This window comes from Canis lupus, chromosome 24 (genome assembly GCF_003254725.2).
Source record: "Canis lupus dingo isolate Sandy chromosome 24, ASM325472v2, whole genome shotgun sequence".
In the NCBI taxonomy this organism is placed as follows: Eukaryota; Metazoa; Chordata; class Mammalia; order Carnivora; family Canidae; genus Canis; species Canis lupus.
The window spans coordinates 30,688,259-30,708,789 of NC_064266.1; the positions used below are offsets into that span (position 1 = coordinate 30,688,259).

Sequence of the window (20,531 nt, forward strand, 5' to 3'; positions counted from 1 at the left end):
GTGTAAAGGACGTTTTCAGCCCACCACATGCAAGCAAGAACCCAAGAGATGGTGTCCACTCCTGCCTTCAGATGGTCTCTGAGTCAGCCCTTAGCACCCACACCCAATACAGTGACCACAACCTGAATAGGGAACTAATCCCGCCAGATCCCATGGTTGAGGATTATAGGTCTAAGGCTTGGTGGCATCCTCCAAGTAAAGGATCTGACCCAATCCCACATATAAGTGAGGCTGTGAGTTATTCAAGATCATCCTTTCAATGAGCTGTATTAGTCAGCATTTGCTGTAGTAACAAACATCCCTGAATCTTAAGGAGGCAGACAGACACTTATTTCTCTTTCTCAGGTCTGTGGGTGAGTGTGATGTGTCTCCAAGTTGGGTTCAAATCTGCTCCTTAGGCCCTCCACTCCCCGAATGAGGCTGAAGGAGCAGCTGCTACCAACAACAGGTTTTTCTAATGATGACACCAGCGAGGAAGATCAGGATCAAAATCATGTGACCTCTTCTTGACACTAGTAATCCTGTTTCTTCTCCCACATTCTGCTGGTCAAAGTAAGTCACAGAGCTGAGCTCAAAGTCAGGGTCCTGTCTAAGTTCAATAGGAAGTGCACTCTGCCCATAGGGTGAGATCAGGGAAAGTAAATATTTGCAGAACAGCACAACATTCCAGAGGCACTCGGCAAGGGCTTGGCACATAGTAATCTCTCAGAAAACATTAGATATGACCAGTATTAGCAGCATTATCATCATTAGCAGGAACATCCTGCTGATGATAAGAGGTAGATAAGGCTGAAATGAGGGGGCCTGCTACTTGGGAGTGCCTCTGGGGGAGCCCAACCCCTCTCCCTGGTCCAGACTGGCGCTAAGAACTGTGATGAGGCCAACTGTGACCAATGGAGAGAAAAGAGTCCATAGCCAGCCTAGATCTGAGCCCGTGGAGGTCTCTGGGACCAGCACGACTACAAGGCAGCCTCCCATGGAAAAGTGAGACCACAGCAGGGCCAGGATTTCAACTCCCTGACCTCCAGCCCTAGAGTAAATTCCCATTCCACCATCACTAGGAGGAAGAGTATGTTGAGATGGAATTGATTTTTTTTCTACATTATTTTTCTTAAGAAAAAAAAAAAAAAAAAACACCAAATCTCTCAATGTTTATTTTTATTTCTTTTAGGCTGAGGCTTAACTCCAAAAATAGACAGTCTTTTTCAGTAGCCCTGTCATTAGCAGTTGCTACAAACACTGTGTCCCCCACACGTTGAACTGTAAGAACGATACTTGAAAAGAACAGTTAGAACAGAAGTCTCCAGAGAATCCCGATGAGGGCTGTGGTTACAGATCCTGGTGCCCGCAGCCTCTGCAAGGGCATGGCCAGGAGCCAAGCCTCCCTCAGGGCTCCCTGCATCTCTGTGTGGGCCCCCTACATGCCAGCATCTGCCCTCCTGTGGCCTGAGCATGTGCTTCCCCCTCAGGAAAACTTGGGGCCACTCATCCCCCCAACTCCTACTCTGGCTCTATGCATCCTTAGCCACGGCACTTACCCTCTGAGACTCTGGTTCCTTACCTAGAAAATGGAAATGGTAAAAATTAGAGGTTATTTGGGAAATCTTCATCATTTTTTTTGTTCGTGTAAAGAACTATCTAATTTCATTTAAGCAGCCATGAACAGAATTCCTTTGACCCACGGTGATCCTAGGAATAAAGAGAGAAACTGAACACAGTCCTTGCCTTCAAAGACATTCTAGTCTAGCAGGAGTTCCTGCTAATTGGGTATAGATTCAGGGGAATATAACCTGATTTTCTGTGGTGGAGAAGGCTGCCAGGGAAGGCCTTTCTTGGGGGGTGGGGGGGAAATGCATGGGCTGAGCTACGAAAAAGCTGACCAAGTGGGAAACAACATTCCAGGAAATGGGTCCAGTGTGCAAAAGCATAGAGGCTGACTATAATGATTCAGGCTGCTTTCTAACTTGGCCTCAGTATAAAGGTCTGGAAAAAAAGAGATTGCGAAGTACTTTGCCCATCCTTCCAAATAAGCAGTAATGGAGAGTTAGTGAGGTCTTATAACTGGAGTATTCACACAACAAATATCCAGTGAGTGCCTACAATGTGCCAAGCACTAGAGAAACAGGTTGAACAAGCAGAGACCCCGTGCCCAGACTCATACAGTCCATAGTCTAACTGACTAGACACATTTGCTACAAGATGTGCAGTTTAGAGAGGTCACTTTAGGAGGACTAGGGTGGGCACAGCAGACTCAGAAGACTCTGTTTGGAAACAGGGTCTTTGCAGATACAATCAAGCTCATACTGGACTAGAGTGTGTCCTCATCCAATGACCTGTGTCCTAATAAGAGGAGGAACATGTGGAGCCAGAGACACAGAGAAGGCATGTGATGGAGGCAGAGACCGATGTGTCTGTAAGCCAAAAACCACCAACAACCACCAGAAAGGAAAAAAAAAAGCATAAGATGGATTTTCCCTCGGATTCTCCAGAAGGAACCAATCCTGCCAACACTCTGATACTGGACCTCTGGGCTCCTAGGCTCCAGAACAGTGAGAAAATAAATTCCTCTCCTGTGAAGCCTCTCTGTTCCCAGTTATCTATTATGTCAGCCCTAGGAAACTACCATAATCGTGGATTAAATCTATACCAGTTAGCAGCCTTGAGGAGTAGCAAGCAGAAGCACCCCAGCAACTGCACTCACCCCACCTTATGAGCTAGGGCCCAGAGCTGGCAGGTACTCTTCTGGTCCCACTGCGTACTCATACCCCACAACCAACTTGAGAGGTGAACCTCTCTGATGTGGATCACTTGCAGATGGGACTATAGGCTTGCGGAAGCACGTGGCATGCCTGGGTCGCAGAGATGCCAAGTGGCAGTGCTGGGGTTTGAATACAAGTCATCCTGTGGTCTGCTTTGGGGCTGTAGGGATATACACAAGCAGTCCCTGTCTACAAACCTTTTGTTATTGACATAATTAAGAACCATATTTTTAACACTCTCAGAAATGATCTCACTTGTTAACTCCTTTCCCTCCTCTAGAATGTGCACCTGAAGATAACAAAATCCCTGTCCCCATACAGATCTTTGGTATATCCATTGCATCTAGAAGATTCCTGGGACATAGTAGGCATGTAATAAACATTTGCCTCATTGACCAATCAGTTCATAGGGGCATTTGGAGACAGCACCACCCCGGTATATATTTCCATACTGGCTTAACAAAGTAATAAATGGAGCTAAGTGCTTGTTGACCTTGACCAGAGAAGGCTCACAGGAAGATGCTAATGCCACTCATTTGTGCAGCCCCACCCCACTCCACGGTATCAGAAATGGAGAAGCCACTGCCACCCGCTCCATCGGTCTGGACAAGACCGGTCTCACCTCAAATGCTGGCATGTAACAAAGCATTAGTAAGTGACAACAGGTTGAGACGCAGAGTGCATGGACAGAGGGAGGAAGGAGGAAGGAAGGACTGGAGAGGGAGAGGGGACAGGGAAGGAGAGCAGAGTTTCCCTAGAGGAAATACCCCACCAGAGGGCACTGGCAAGCAGGCACAAGGAGGCAGTTACCATCTGTGACCTTCTGCTTGAATGACAGGACTGGTGCAGGAGCAAGGAAGGAGGTCAGAGGCAAAGACAGATCAGACTCTGAGAGGGACAGACACATCCATCCCTGGTTCAGAGACAGACATGCATCAGACTGAAGTTCATTAAAACAAAGTGCATCGTTGTTATTGAAGCCTGAAACCAAGGGACCCAGATCATAGCCCACACCTACTAGTCTATCCTAAATCCTTGCCGTTCTAGAAAGGCCTGGCGGAGCAGCACCTACACCAGGGGTGCTCCGCCCACATCTGCCCCATTTGTCTGCCCAGAACCCCTCAGGAAGCGAAGGCTCCCACCCCACTGCATCTTCCCGGAGCACCTCAACACATCATACTCCACCCTACTGGTCACAGACCGGGGGGCACAGCCCCAGCAGGGCCCTTCTACAGGCTACTGGGCCCAAGAGCTGGTCCCGCGCTGGTTATCAACCAGGCCGGGAGGATCAGAATCCTTTCACGAGATGGCCATTCAGACGTGGAGAGAAGGCAACTGTCTTACTTGTGAAGTTGTTAACCTAGAAGGTGTGGACCTGCGCCCACTATTCCCCAGGAGCATACAGGAGAATAACGTCCAGAGGAACAAGCAGAACAGGAACCATGGAATGGAGACAGAGCCCTGAGCTCACCACTCGAGCCTTGGGATGTGACTGCACGATGGCGGCTCCAAGCCCGGGCATCCCAGGGACGCGTACCAGCACCCCCTCACCTGGGGCTACACCCAGGTAGACGGAGAGCACTGCCCCTCAGCACCGAGAGGGGCCAGCCTGGGAATGGGCCAATCCTCACCTCACGGAAGCTGCTGCTGAGCCCACCTGCCCCTGACCACGTCGATAGCCCTAAGGCAGGACAGGCATGAGGGTGCAGGCAGGCTGTGGCCTGCAGAGATCTCCAGGTAAGTGTCGAGGTCCAAGGCCAGGGTGGGGAGCCACCCTGGCAGTAAAATGGGACCCACTTCTGAGATGTGCAAGAAAGGCAAGGGGAGAGTCATGCTTCTGCCAGACAGAATTAATCCAAAGCCAATGGGGAAATAACTGGCAAGTGGGGCTGGCAGAAATGAGCTGCGCAGACAGGTCCCAAAGCAACTGTCTGCTGCCAGACTGCTCTGCCTCAGAGCTTCTGAGGCTGCAAGAGAGGGGAGGAGCCAGGGTGACAGGGCAGGAGGCCAAAGCCTTCAGAGGAGACAGCAGCCACCAAGAAGCTCACGACGGGGTGGCCAGACCACTTGCTAGGGCAGGCATAACCCCTATTCCATTTGGATGCATTCGTGTTGCTGTGCTATAGCTCCCTTCCCTTGCCCAAAACCCTCCCAAGTCAGCCACATCTCAAAGAGTATGTGTGTGTGAGTGGGTGTGTCAAAGAAAGGAGGATGGAAAATTGAGGAAAAGAGGACCAAGTTCCAAATCTGGATGGTGTGAAGCCGAGAGAAGGTATAAGGAGTAAGAAGCAACTGACAACAAAAGCCAGGAGGAATAGAAACCAAAGAGTTAGAAGTGACCATAATCTGCATCCCTAGAAATATGCAAATATTTGAAACAGACCTCAATCTACCCAAATCTCAAGAGACAGGGTAACTTTTGTTGGCATCCAGGCTGTAGACAAATTTGGGATTACAAGATCCCAAATCCTCTCAGATCCAACCCCAGGAACACCTGGCACAGGCTCTATCATACCAAGTCCAGGACAACAGGTGTTTCTGTGAGCTGTCTCCCCACGGCTTCTGGAAATGGCAGGGCAGCCTTTGATGACAGTGGGCACCGGGAGCTAACCAGGGGTCCCACAGTCAGGGCTGATACAGTGGGATGGGAAAGATGGTGGCTTGGGATTCGGCCACAAAGGTGGGGCCCCCAGGTACAAGCAAGAGGACCAAGTCCACACCCAGCCAAGACCTGGGAGGTGGGTATTCTGGAATTCCCTTCATCCTTGCTTATCACAGAACTTCAAGGGATAAGATCAACAGAGCCTAGGATTCAGCAGAGATAGGCAAAGACATCTGGAGTCACCTTGTTCCCAGCTCTGCAGGCTTCCCTGGGCACGTACTGGGGTGCATTAGCCTAACAAGGGAGAGAAAGGTGAAGGGGAAAAGGTGTAGTCAGCTCAATCCCCCCAAAAGAAAAGTCACAGGGTACAGACATGCCTGTGGCAGCAATGCACAGAGCAGGAGTACCTTTGAGATGAGTCCGTCCAGGTGGCATCAGGCAGAGAGAGTCAATCAGCTAACTCCCCCGCAACATAAGGTCAAACTTGAGCAAACCTCTTTTTTTAAAAATTGGGGGGATCCCCGGGTGGCTCAGCAGTTTGGCACCTGCCTTCGGCCCAGGGCGTGATCCTGGAGTCCCAGGATCGAGTCCCACATCAGGTTCCCTGCATAGAGCCTGCTTCTCCCTCTGCCTGTGTGTCTGCCTCTCTATCTCTGTATCTCTCATGAATGAATAAATAAAATCTTTAAAAAAGATTTAAAAATAAAAAGATTTTATTTAATTATTTATGAGAGACACAGAGACCTAAGCAGAGGGAGAAGCAGGCTCCTACAGGGAGCCCGATGCAGGACTCGATCCCGTGATCACACCCTGAGCTGAAGGCAGATGCTCAATCACTGAGACCCAGGCATCCCCCAGCAAATCCCTTTCTGACCACTGTGAGGCTGCCACAAAATTCCAAGTGGGAAATATGGCACCATCCCGATGCTGTGGTCATTTGTCCACTATATCAATGGAAGCCTTAGAAGGTTGTCTATCAAGGCAGGAGAGGCCTGAGTAATGGGCATTAGTCATGGCTGGTTCAGCTATTGCTCACACACATCACAGCCTGATGAGGTTATGAGTGGGGAGGGTGGTGTTGGGCTCCATACATCATTCTATCTGGAGAGGCTACGTGCCTCATCATATGGTCTCCAATGTTACAACAGGAGGGGGAACGGCAGGGGGAGAGCCCATGGGAGATTTTTGTATAGGTCTGGCCTGGAAGGGACACAGATCAGTTTAGTACACATTCTTTTGGCCCCAGATAGATGTAAGAGTACAGATGTAATCTTCCTGCCTATCCAGAAGGGAAAAAAATGATACGGAGAACAAATAATATTGTCATGTGAAACTTTAAACTTCCCTAGCTAGCATGAAGTAGGTTCCACACTCTTGGCTTCCACGATTTACCTCACTGAGCTTCAGAAAGCACAAAGTAAGTAACATCACTCTTTCCCTTTTATAGATGGAGAAACTGAGGCTTGGTCCCTTGGTATAATTTAATTCAACAGCAAAAAGGGGACAGAGCCAGGAGTCAAAACCCAGCCCTGCCAGCTTCTCACGCGCAGCCTCCCTGCCTTCCCTTATATAGGGCACTTGGAACAGCTTGTAAGAGGCAGCAAAATGCCAGTCTTATCCCATGGGGCCCCAGCGGTCCCCTCTCATGTGTCTGACAGATGAGAAGAGCAAACCATAGGGCACATTTTGCCAGTGATTAACTCAAACAGGAGACTTTCGCTTCCTAGAACAGACAATGAGCTGCTCTGCCAATAAGTGCCACCCCCTACCACCAGGCCAAGTTCCATCAGAAAAGAGCAGTTCCATTTATTGGGCTGTGAGTCACATCTGCCTCTAGACACACATAGAAAGCAAGAGACTTGCTATTCTGATTAATAATGAAAAGCTGATGCAAGCAAATTTCATTTAGAAGAGAAGAGGCCAAACCCTAGCCCCACTGCTACCAGGGTCCAGAAAAGTATAAAGACAGAGGAGGATCATATGCATTAACAAACAAACCCAAAAACATCTTTAAATAAGCAAAGAAATCCACCTGCCCAGGTGGTGGCAAAACAAATTTTATATCATGCTAAGAGCCCCATGATTCCACAGAGTTGCATCACTGGTTTTCCACATTTTATATGGAAAACATTCTATTGTTCCAGGGGGCAGTAGTTTGAAACCCACCTGTATAATGCAGCCCTTGCTTATGACAAAGAGGGAAGCAGAGGCCCAAAGAAAAGGTCATTCAAAGCTTAACCTGCAGTAATATGGAAGCTCCCTGACTTCCAAGCTAAACCTCACACTGGTTTGGAATTCCTTGGTTTGGATGTCCCCTGTCTAGGATGTGGGGGGAGGGGGGTTACAAACAATGGGACTTGAGCATATCGAACCCCAGTGATTACACTGAGAACCTGCTGCTCCCCCCAACTGCTAAAATGCTGCTTTTTAGTATCTGCGTCTCACTAATACTCCAGCTTTGTTTGTTTTAATATTTAAACATGCTGCCACAATGAAGCTCATTTCTAAACGGCTGATGGTGCTTGCTTTGAAGTGCCAAGTGCTGTGCTCTTCCTCTTCTCTCCATCCCATCCACCCCCAGCTGAAATCACTGGGCTCCACTGGGAGATAGACTGACTTGGTTGGAAAGATGTGTGCTGGGAAGACCGGGTGTAATGACAGCTCCCCTGGCCAACGGGGCTGACTCAGACTGTTCACCTGGACAGGTCTACCTAATGTCCCAGGTCCTCATGGGGTCAGAGCCCCAGCCCACTCCCTGCCCCACCACTCTGCTCTCATGTTCCCTCTCATGTGGCTGGGGTCTTACACCGTGATACAGCTGACAAGGCTCTCGCTGGTCCTTGAACTCCTTTCTAACATAAGATCCATCCTTCTGGGTAGGGCTTCCAAGCTGTCCCACCTGGGCAGACCTTGCCTGAGCTCCCACTGCTCCTGAGCTTCACAGGCCACAGCCAAGGCCATGCCCACCACCTTTCCTTAACATCAACAAACAATTCTGGCCTTCATATGTTGTTCCAGAATTTATAAACTATACATCAATAAATATGGGTAGAAAAATATTCTTTTAACCTTTAAAAAAAAAAAAGCAACACCTGAAAAAAAGGATAATTGTCCAGCATCAGGTAGACCTTTGGGCCTAATATCAGTGGGAGAGGGAAGAAGTATCTTCTCATTTCTTCAGAAATAGGTGAAAAAGCTTTGGTTCAAGAGGATAGGTCTAGGGAGGCTGCTAATGACGTCCCTTGATGCAGCTTTTATCAGTCAGTATAATGCGAGCTGCTGTAACAAACAGATTCCAAGGCATAGTAACTTCACACAATAATGAATTATTGTTACTGAAAGGATAATGAGTTATTATAGCCTCAGTAACAAGCCTGCTTGACAGGCAATTTTTTTCCACAAGGTGATTCAGTGACCTCTCCCACCTACCTACTAGGGGCTTGGAGTCATCTCACACAGCCAACAAAAGACGGAAGGAAGAATGTAGAAGATGACTGCCTACTTTTTAAACACCCTGACTCTGAATGCACTTAAACTCACTTTTCTTTGACTGGAGTGAATCACATGGTCCCACTGAAAACAAGGCAGGCTGGGAAATGTAGTCCTTGGTCACGCAGCTGCTCTGAATCACAGCTCCACTCAGTGGAAGGGGAGGCTCCTGTGTTTGGTGCACACACAGCAGCTTCACTGACCTGACAGCCAGAGATACTCACATTCCCAACAATGGATAGTCTGCATTTTCCTTTTATGGGTCTCCATGGGTATTTAGTGGAGAAACAGGAGAGGGGAGGCCACAGAGCTAAGTTACTGCAAACCAGAGGTCAATGTCAATTTTTCAGAGACTGCAGCTCAGACAAGCTGAATCACTTCTTCACAGACACATAATTAGCTCTACCATCTTTCTCCCACATCTCACTCCTCCACTGCGACCAGAAGCACACAGGATTTCGGATGAAATGCAGAGCATCAGGGATAAAGAGATAATCACATGGGGAGCGGGGAGGGTCAGGGTTTCACAACTGGCCCTTGAGACTGGCTAACTGTTGGCTGTGGAGGCTGTTCTGTACTTCGTAGGACACTGAGCACCATCTCTGACCTCCACACACTCCCTCCAAGGTGTGACGATTAAAAATGTCCAGACATTGCCAAACATCCCCTGGGGACAGAATAAATCCCAATGAGGTGTAGACAGAGGCCATACATAACATTTCAGAAGGGAATTCAGCTTTAGGGCAGAAACAGAGAAAAAAGGCCTACAGCATCCCTTCCAAATCTGGAGCCCAAGGTTTAACTGAGTTTAACTGGACCTGAAACTTAGGTTCTCAGAAGCAATATTCCATGAATGTCTGCCACAGAATACAACATTATGGAAAACTAGCATTAGGAAAGCCAGAAAAAAGTCTCCATTACAGGAGGAAGAGGACAGATTTTAGGCAGTGAGACTCTAAGCAGGCTGGGTAATCAGGCTTCAGCATCTGCATCTGAAACATGGGAGCAGGTGAGGATTTAACAGAACCTCCTGTGAAATATCCAGGGCAGTGTCTGGCATGCAATCAATGGTCTACAAATGCCAGCTAACTACAGACCTTCCAACTCATTCCATACCCCAGATAATTCTTCTATTTGAACACAGGAGGGTAATGTTCCAAGCGAATGAGGATTTAATGCAATTGCCATTTGATTTAATTTCCAAATGCGTTAAAAGTGTTAACGCAACACATCAGCATGCAGCTGATAAAGTAGTCAAAATAATTCAAGGAAACCAATACTTGTCAGGTTTTATTTATCCACATTTACGCTTTTTTAAAAATAAGCTGGTCTTTGTGCCCATATAGAATACAATATACATAGATTTCTCCCGGCTCGCCTCCCCCCACACACATATGCTCAAGTTAAGTTTTCCACTTTCTTCCCATCTGTCATTTTTCTCTTCCCATGAAAAGCTAGCAGTGACGTTATGCAAGGAGGAGGGCATTGGGGCTAAGACTGGGCAGCTGGCAAATGTGGGGTTGATAAAGATTGATGAAGACAGGCATAAACATACAGGCGGCGCTTTGTTTACACAGGATGAACACATCTGTGACCCTTCCCCCCCCTCAAATCTAGGGGGCTTATTCCTTTTTATAATTAGAGAGTCATGAGTAACATTCCTAATTCACATAGCTAATACAAGATTTGAACCCAAGACCTCTGATCTGCAATCCAGGTGTTCTTGCCAATTACAGCCATGGTAAAATAATAATAATAATAATAATAATAATAATAATAATAAATTAAATAAATGCAAACCATTAATCAAAGTTAACACTGAAGAAAGACGAAACTAAGAATCCTAGCATCGGGATATTTTCCTACCAAACATGAAGGATGCAAAAAAGATGGAGATGGTAGGGTTTTCTCTGCATAGCATCTTTCCAGAAAGCCAAGGTCAGACATGGGCATGGGGGGAGGAGGTGGGCCAAGACTTGGAGACATGGGCTGAAGGAGGTACACTCAAGTAGGCAGGATGCAGTGGGGAGTGGGGAGGGCTCACCCTGAGACAAGCCTTCACTGGCCAGCACTGAAGAAAGCTGGTTTCTTAAACGACCATCAGAATGGCCCCATGGTTGACTGAATGAGTACCATGGCCATGGAAGGTCAACAGAAACCTCAAAATTGCCACAAAGCAGGACAAACAAAGGCCAAACGGGTAATGCAGGGAATGGTACAGCTTACGGCCTCCACAGCCAGAAAGAAAAAGAATAAAGTAAAGGAAAACAAGACTCAAAGGAAAAGATAAAAAGTGGCATCCCTAAAGAGGATGGAACGTGCCCAGAGACAGGAGGGAAACCTAAGGTTCCAACAGTAATGAGAACCTTGGAAAAGGAAGGTGTGAGGAGGAATCTGCAATGCTCCTGCATGCCTGTGAAGGAAGCACTGAGAATGTTGCTGGATATAGCAAATGTTCGAGCCCCTTATATATGCCAGGTATCCTGGATCCAGCAGGAAGCAAGACCTACAGAGCTTCTGCCTTCGGAAGATTATGCAGTGCAGAGATGTAAATGACAATGGCAGACAGTGATAAGAGCCGGGAAGAAAACCACAAACCAGAACAATGGTATAGTGTTACAGGAGGGATGAAGGGGTGCTCTTTTAGATAAGGTACTCAGGGGAGGCTCTCTGAGAAGCTGATGTCTGAGCAGAGACCAGATGAAGAGAACAAATTAGCCATGTAATTATTTGGAAGAAAAGCATTTTAGGCCAAGAGACAATAGCAAGTGCAAAGGTCCTGAGCTCAGAACTATCATGGTGAGGTTCAAGGAAGAGGAATGGGCCAGTGTGGCTAAAGAAGAGGATGAAAGGACAAATACAGGAGGTGGGGGGTCAGGAAACAAAGAGAGGAGCCAGATCTAGAAACCATGTTAAGAAGTTCAGATTTTATTTCAAGATAGGACTAGTGGAGGATTTTGAGCAAGGAAATGCCAGGAATTAAACTCATTTTCCAACTATCACTCAGGCTGCCACATAAAGAATAGATGTCAGTGGCACAGGAGCAGGAGAGGTAAAGAGCTGGTACAGTCATCTAACCGAAAGAAGGGAAGGTTTAGTCCTGTGCAATAACTGGCAAACTGGCCTGGCAGCCAAATCCAGACCCCTGTCTGCTTCTGTAAGTAAAGTTTTACTGGCACACAGCCACACCCATTATTTACACATTTTCTATGGCTTTTGCTACAACAGCAGAGTTTAATAGTTGCAACAGAGCCTGTATGGCCCGTGAAGCTGAACACATTGACTACCATGCCCTGTACAGGCAAGGTTTGCCAACCCCTGGTCTGGGGCGTTGGTCTGGGTCCAACAGAGATGGTGGAGGGTTCTAGGCAGACTAAGAGAGCTTACAGGGCAGAGGCCAGACTCCAGCCCAGGCTCTTCAACCCCAAGCCCACTCTCTGACTGCTGAGCACTAGAGCATTCCCCCACCCTCCCGGCCAGGCCCTCCTGGCCTCTGAGGGATGGAGGCTCCAAGTTCAATTCTGACAGCAGCCTTTGAAGAGCTCCTGTGACAGCCCAAGCTAAACACTCAGAGTGGGTACTGGCTTTGCCTCTTCTCCTAGCATACAGCTGCCCTTCATGGCCACCGTCACTAATGAGACACAGGCCACCAGCCTTGGTGATATCGGAAGCCTGCAGATGCCACAAGGTCCATGTGGATGCATATGCTGTTGGATCCCACACTTCCCTTTCTCAAGCCTTATTTTTTTTTCAGTAAGTAGGGGCCAACTTCCAACTGTCATATATGAATCTCAATGGCTAGGCTTTCTCCAAAGCCCCAGGAGGACCCCTCTGTCCAATGCAACAAGCCTGAAGTACCAGGATGTGAACACCCCACGGGCAGCCCTCCATCACGCACTGTGCAGGCTGGGGTACAAATATCCCAACTCTCTCACACCTTAGGAATCTATACTGAATCCTTGGCTTCCCCAGTAGGAATGAGCTCCAGATGTCCACAATGCTCATTTGCTTGAAAATGCCCTTTTTCAAACGGTCCTTTCTCCTGGCTTCATCTCCCAACATCCCAAATAAACCTCTTGCACTCAAATCCCTGCCAAGTCTGCTTCTAGGGGTCCCTGCCCTGTTTGCTCCAATCTTCACTCCTCTTCCAATCATAGGCTGTGCCTTTTACCACAGCCACCTGCCTGCCAATGGTTTCCCGCTGGTCACAGTCAGGACCAGCGAAGAGAAGAACAGATGGATGCAGAGGTCCAGCCTCGAAAATGTGCACTACAGTCTATGGACCATAGATGGGGGTTTCATCAGCGCACCCTCATTCCCACAGAATAAAACTCCAACTCTGCTCTAGTGCAAAGACTCAGAATATATCCCCTGACATACATTTGCCACCTCAAACATGTCACCCATTTATGTCTGAAAACTGCCCCAGGCTGGCCCTGCTCAAGAGCCTACCAGGCTGAGGAGTCCACTCAGATGAGAGCACTTAGAAAAACTTTCTAGGACTTTCTCAAATGGCATCAATTGTTTCACCCTCTATTTCCTCAGTTCCCATCGATTACAGGGCTACTTTACTGAATCTTATAAGAAATAAACAGAAGGAAGAGCATAGCCTGAGACACCAGCAGGCCTGGCTTTAAATCTTGGCTCCATCACATATCAGATGTGTGATGTTGGGAAGGTTACATAACCTCTCTGAGCATCTGTGCCCTCATCTGTAAAAGGGGCATGCTAACAGCCCCTAAAGAATACTGTTATCAACAGGGTTAGTAAGAGGGTACAGTAGGTACCTAACACAAACTAAAATGACTGTGCACTATAGGTTTGCATGGTTCTTCACACTATCTGACCCATAGCTGGGACTCAATAAACCATGAAACAAACGAACGTAAGAACAAGTCTGCTACTCCAACCATGCAATCCCTAAGCCAGAAGCTGTGAACTCAAATGCCTACAGAAACCAGACTAGACTAAAAAAAAAAAAAAAAGAAAAAAAAAGAAACCAGACTAGTAATGTCAGCAAAATGGGCTGAGTGGCCATGGGTCAACCGTGTCCCAGAATGGAGCAGCCACACTTATCCACTGCTGCCACGGCAGGCTCAACGAGGCCCCATCTGATGCAATTTCAGGAGGCCTTTAAATACTGGAATAAGATGTATGTATGTATGAATGAATGAATAAATGCAACATAATAAAGCATTTCTGCAATGACCTCAATCTGATTTCAGAGACAGACCTTCAGATGGCTGAACTTAAATTTCTATCATACAAGTTATTGTCCTTTTAAGCAGGACAAAGAAAAATGGCCAGTGTACTTAGGCAGTACCCCTTAATAGCAAAATATGATTACTCATAGATGCAGCTGTGTGGGTATCCACTTTGTACTAGGATCTATACATGTGCTGTCTCCCTCTCATAATGGATACAATTAGATACACTCACCCCCCATTGAACAGATGAGGAAACTGAGGCCCAGAGGGAACACTTTACCTAATGTCACCCAGACATCTGGGGCCAGGACTGAGATTGAAACTCGAGTGTGATTATATCCAAAAATCCCTACTCTCGGTCCTCCCAAGCTGCCCTGGTAGGAGGTCACATCAGTATTGAATTCAGAACACATGACTCACAGTGCCAGTATTAGATTTCTTCTGGGCACGAATCCACATATTGATAAGAGGGTTCTGAGCCCATGGTAGTTGTTATATGGAGTTGGAAGATGGATTTAAAAATCAAGACCAACAACAAATTTTTATGCAAATTTTCATCAGGACCCATCTGCCTCACTTAGGTTGAAGGCACCTATGTCCTTGGGATAAGCAAAAACACCCTGAAATCAAAGATAGTAGGAAACCCAGCGATGGGGAGAGAATGAGTGCATTTGTAAGCACTGGTCCGGAACAGGCAAGTTGAGGGCCTGGATTGTCAACAGAACGAAATCTCAATTACAGAGTAATCTAACGTATACCTAGGTACATTATCACAACTCAATAAACAGCTCTTCAGAATTAAGTAATTCCAATTTGCTTTCATTTTGATCTGTGTCGCCCCGAGAATTTGATATTACCTACGCTCAAATTACATGGCATCTTCTAAAGCACTGATGCTCACAATCCCAGGATAACACAAGAACCACTGGCCAGCCAGCCATAAACACACCAATTGAGAGACAGACATCGCTTGGCATGGTGCAAGCACCTGCTATAGATACTGTCAGAGCGGCCCCCATCTAGCTCCTGGCATCCTTGGGCACAGAGCAACCTTGTGACCTCCCAAACCCAGTACAGCCCAAGTTCTGAATGAATGATGCCATGTAGTCAGGTGGCTAAGCCCCAGAAGGACTGGCTAACTCATCCTTTGCCCTCAGATTCCTGGCTCACCAATAGGCAGATGCAGGAGGGGACCCAGGGACTCTGACCTAGCATGGACACCAGGACCCAAATTTCCCAAGTCCCCATGTTGGCACCCACTTTCGTATTTCCTCTGCCCCCTTCCCTATGGTTGGCACAGGACTGTATGGGGAGAAACCACCAGTGTCCCTCTGCAGAGGAGTCCCACTCAGCCAGTCCTTAACCATCTCTTACCTCTTTTCCTGGGAAATCCCAACCTCCTTAGCAAGTTATGTAACAAATACTTCCAGGGCAAGCAGCCGAGCACCATTCTAAGAACATTTTTTTTTCATTCTAAGAACTTCTGCACACAGTCTCATTTAATCCTCTGGACACACACCAGTCTTTGGTAGTTAATCCTATATTCCCATTCCCTGATGAGCCAGCTGATGCTGGGAGAGGCTGATGTTCAAAGTCAACAGAGCTGGGATGAGATGGGGCTGGGATTTAAACTCATGCATTCGGGGCTCTATACTTCTTTCCTGTCTCTGAATTGGAGAGAAGTAAAGAAAACTTGGGGAAAAATCTGCCCAAGGCTAGTTTTCCTTCTGTGACATGCCCAGGCCAGCTGCCTGCCCCTCAGCCCACACCACCTGTGTGATGTGGAAACCAGGAACTAGAAATTCAATTAGGACAGCAGCTCCATCCCCTGGAAGAAGACCTAGCCCTTGAGAACACTTTTGTTTAGTTTCCTCAAATTGTCTCCATTCCCTAAAAGCAGCAAGATTTATGCATATTCCTTGTTGAGTTTGTTTTTTTTTTCACAACTGCAAATATTTCAATCCTAAAGTATCTAACCATCCTGCTCAGTCATGGAAAGGGGCGCTGGGAGGTCAGTGAGTCATTCTTCAGAAGACACTTGCCCCCAAATGCTCTGGTTTGTTGCCCTCACATGGGTTCTTGGCCAGACATCCAGGGTGACAGGCTTCCTCTGACTGCTGCTGCCCTGGGGTCCTCTGCCTTTCATTTTCTTACTTGGCTTGGTTACCATTAGCTATATAGGGATGTGTGTGTGTGTGTGTGTGTGTGTGTGTGTGTGTGTAAAGGGTTAAATTCATTTCTCTGGGAACTTGAATGATAGTAAGTACTCCATTCCAGAGAGGCAGGAAGCAATGGTAGGGGAAGCATGAGTTAAAAAGGCAAGTTAGCCATAGGTCCAGGGACCTTCCATGAGCTCTGCATACAATTTAGACCCTTTCTACTCTGTTTATACCATCATGATACTGGGTGTCAACAAAGCTACAACCCTCAGGCCCTTTGGGTATGGCTCAAATAGCAGGAACTAGCCCCAGGCTGGACACCAGCTCTAACCCCTTACAATTGTTTCTCAACCTGGCTGTGGTTGCCCTCCTCGCTGTAAAATAAATTAAAATAAAACCAAGGTGTAGTGCCACAATTAGAGGACTAAATGAGACCACATGCATGAAGGGACTTCTACCTTCAAAGGGCCCAGCTTCTAGCTTGTCACCAACTAAAGGCAAAAGGAAAAAAAATGGTTGCCAAAAAAAGTGATATCCCACAAAGGTTTCCTCCAGGTGAAATAAAAGGGGACCAGGTTAGAGGAAGCACACACTATGAAGGAGGCCACCCCGCACATCACCCAGCACACAACAGCCAGGGCTGCAGATGAAGGCTCTGGAAGCAGCAGTGGCTCCTGAGTCATAGTGACAAACGTGGCCAGTGTGATGGTCCCTCAGTCCGAACTCCAGCCCAGGATGCACAGCCCACAAAGGATAAACCAGCGTCCCAATAAACCCTGGCCACCCCTCCAAAGGCAACAATGCTTCACCGTGGAAATCCCAACCTCTGTCCCAAAGGCCTCTGGACTTGGCATCCCGCACCTTCTCCTCCACAATGAGTGACGTAAAGGAAGAATAAGCTAAGTGCCTTCTGGTTCCATTTGTCTGTGTGAAAAGATCAGAGCGCTCCACTAGCTGCCACAGTCACTCTTCCCATTATCTGCTCACCAGCCTTGTGCCGGGCACCTGCAAGGTGTGGGCAGGGCTGGGGAGAGCACAGGCGGACACAGTCCACCCTCTGGTGGGCTCCTACTCCAGGGTGCGAGGCCGACATGCAAGAGGTGTGATGAAGTTCCAGGGGAGGGGGGAAAGCCCAGGAAATCACAAATTCAGTGAGTGCCTCAAAGGCCTATAAAAAGCCACTGCGTCATAGAAATCAATCTTATGGCATCAAAAGAGCAAATATATGAGCCTAATACAATTGAAATGATGGTTTCTTTTATATATTAATGGCACTCAGTGTAAATGATTTTAAGATGTTTTTTCCCCCTCTTGGTTGTTTTGTTCATGACTGCCTAATTTGTTGATCTTCAGCTTAAGTGTTCATGGCATTATGGAGATGAAATGAGTTCCTGCTGAGGCCAATAATTCATTCACTCATCCATCATTCAACAAGTATTTTAAGGTTGAGCCTTATGATATGACCAAATGCGTGGGTCAAAACAGCCGAATGCAGGCGGTTTTGTGTTTGGGCACACTCAGGACTTGTGCCAAGCCTTGACTGAGCCCGGGGGCACTTGTGAACCAGGAACCAAACAAACAAACAAAAAAATGCCCCTATTCTCAAAGAGCTCATATTCTAAAGGACAAGATGGAAAATCACCAAGCACAGGAATAAAGGAAAAATATAATTTTGAAGCATGATAAGTACTATGTAGAACAAGGGACAAGGTGACCTGAAAGCACCCAGTAGCACGGGGCCTTGGGACATCATCTGGGAGAAGGCCTGACGGCACTCAAGCTAAGATCTGATTGATGACAAAGGTCGGGCATGTAGATATCCATCAAGAGTCAGGACAGCCCAGGAGAAAGAATCTCAGACTAGAGCTCCCAGTCTAGGTGCAGGCAGGACCACCAGTTACGTGCTAACTAGGAGCTAGAGGTCAAGACCTTGATATCAACCTGTGCTTTGACCAAGGAAACCAACCCAGGAGACCTCTGGGGGGCGGCGGGGGGGGGGGGGAGGTCAATCCATATTTTCACCTTCATATGCACAGAGTATCATTCTACAGCTAGCATAAGATGAATAGCTTCATTATTTCATTCACTAAATTATGCTATATTAAAATTTTAATCGGTGAACATAACGCTGGAAAATGAGTACATCCATACGCTGCGATTTTCCAGTATGAACTGTCAAACCTATTTTTTTTTTTTTTTTTGCAAAAGCAATATTGCCACACTAAGAAAAATCCATAAAGATGCTCCTATTCTTTGGCCTACCAACTCTACCCCTAGGGAATTTATCCCAGGAAATAACCTGGTTCAATAGAATAAAAATGTTCTCGTTGGAAGAACTCCATTGAGGTGTTAATTGATGCACAGAGGAAAAATAAAACAAAAACGAAAACACCTGGAATTACCTAAATGACTACAAATAGAGAGATTTTAAGAAATGGGGTGATTCACTTGATGAAACAGTATACAACCATTAAGCATTACAACAAAGATTATATAGACTTTCAAAAATAAATGGGATATCCAGCCCCTTGGAAGGAGCAGAAAAGGAAGCAATGTGCATATTTTAATGTAAAGCATGTTGACAATACCTCAAGGTGAACAAGAACAAGAAAATTGGAAAGAATTGAATCAAGGCCAGCAGGGTGGGGGCATTATTTATTTCGAAAGTCCTTCCAAAATATTGTCATTAAATTGAGTTTTCAATAAAAAAAAATCCCTCAGAAACAATTGTACTCCCCGGACACGGCAGTAGAACAGTACCAAAACACAAGGACGTTGGTTCATTCTGACTTCAAATGCAAAATAAGCCAAATTTGTAGATGTCTTCTGTGTTGTATACCCCATAGGTTGGCACAGGTGAACCCTTTAATAAGACTCACCTCATGATAACAAAGCCAAATTGCATGATTTTACAGTAATTTCACCTCTTTCTCTGCAGTGGGGGAACGGGGGACGGGAAGTGGTGTGTCTTTCAACTGACTGGAAGGAGGAATGGCAGATGAGAAGAGGCACCTGGATTCCTCCCACCCTCTGAGGATGGGGCCAGGGCAGCCCAGGGAACTCAGCCCCACTCACCTTTCACAATAAGCTCAGCATAGTTGGACACACCGGAGCCGCCATCGGAACGGATCACACAGCGGTACTTGCTCACGCTCCGCTGGGCCGTGTCAGCCACACTGACCGTGGCTGAGAAGCGTCTGTGGTTGACCACGCGGGTGACCATAAGGGCCGTGTCCCGGCCGTTCCATTGCTGCAGGACAGAGGGAGGGAAGGGGAGGAGAAATCGCATCATCATATAGCCCCTAGGGGATCCCTGGTTCAGAAGGGGCCCTGTTTTCCCCACACCCCTGGGGCCAGGGCTTTCCACAAGAAGGAGTATCCATGGCTGGCTTTTGCAAGCAATCTGACTCAAGTACAAACTTTGCTAGCAAGCTGATTCAGGAGGGCAGTGCCTGATGGTCAGAAGAGAGGGCACAGGCCTCCTCCCAACACATTGCTTCCTTGCTTGGCCTGAGCGTAAGGCTGGCATTTGGCCCTAAGCCTTCCTCCCGCCTTCCTTCATCTCTGAAGCAGAACCCACAAGGTTCCTCCAAAGACAGAAAACATAACCCATGAAATAACAACAAACAGCCTGGCCCCCAGGCCCGTGGCTGGTGTCCTGGTACCACAGCCATAGGCCCTGAGGGCACCTCACAGTGACCAATCTGTTCCCAGGTATGGTGTGGATGGGGGCTTTCCAGCACCTCTCCTCCTTGGCATTTGCTCTTTCCTCCATCTAGAACCTCTTATCTGCCTGGGCACATTCCCTCACTCTTAAAAACTCATACTCAGCATGTCGCCATATCCGTTAAGTTCCCCTGGACTGTCACGCCACCTTCTAGAAGCTATTCAATGTCTGGTGGGTTTGTGTTTGTGTTTTGCCTACACGTTTCCCACCATAGACTAGACTCTGAGCTCCCCAAGGTGACTTAGCCCCTTTTCATCTCCAGCCCTGTGCCCAACCTCTCGAGTTGGTAAACATTTCTACAATCGAGGTGAATGCACAGGCATTTTTGTCTGTACTGTGCTGAATCTCAGGTACGATATTCTGAGTTTGAATGAGTCTCTTCTACAGCAGCAAGTTATAACAACTAATAAGCACATGTCTGAGGATGCAGCCTGAGTAACTTTTAAACTTCCATGAGCCAGACCCTGAATCTCCTTTTTAATCCTCCCAGCCTTGTTTGAGGTATCACTGCAGCTCTTCTTAGCAGAATCCAAATGTCAGCATGGCCAGTGTAAATATACAGAGCAAGGAAGTCCCTCATCCAGCTTT

General features: G+C 47.3%; 1 protein-coding gene across 13 annotated transcripts in view; it reads right to left on the reverse strand.

Moving 5' to 3' along the window:
- PTPRT (protein tyrosine phosphatase receptor type T) overlaps positions 1 to 20,531 on the reverse strand; it is a 1,044,320-nt gene that overhangs the window by 651,248 nt on the left and 372,541 nt on the right. For all 13 annotated transcript variants that reach the window (XM_035705859.2, XM_049100205.1, XM_049100203.1 and 10 more), the window contains exon 6: positions 19,292 to 19,466. In XM_035705859.2, the coding sequence (XP_035561752.2) occupies positions 19,292 to 19,466 (175 nt within the window). The remainder of the gene's footprint in view (positions 1 to 19,291; positions 19,467 to 20,531) is intronic.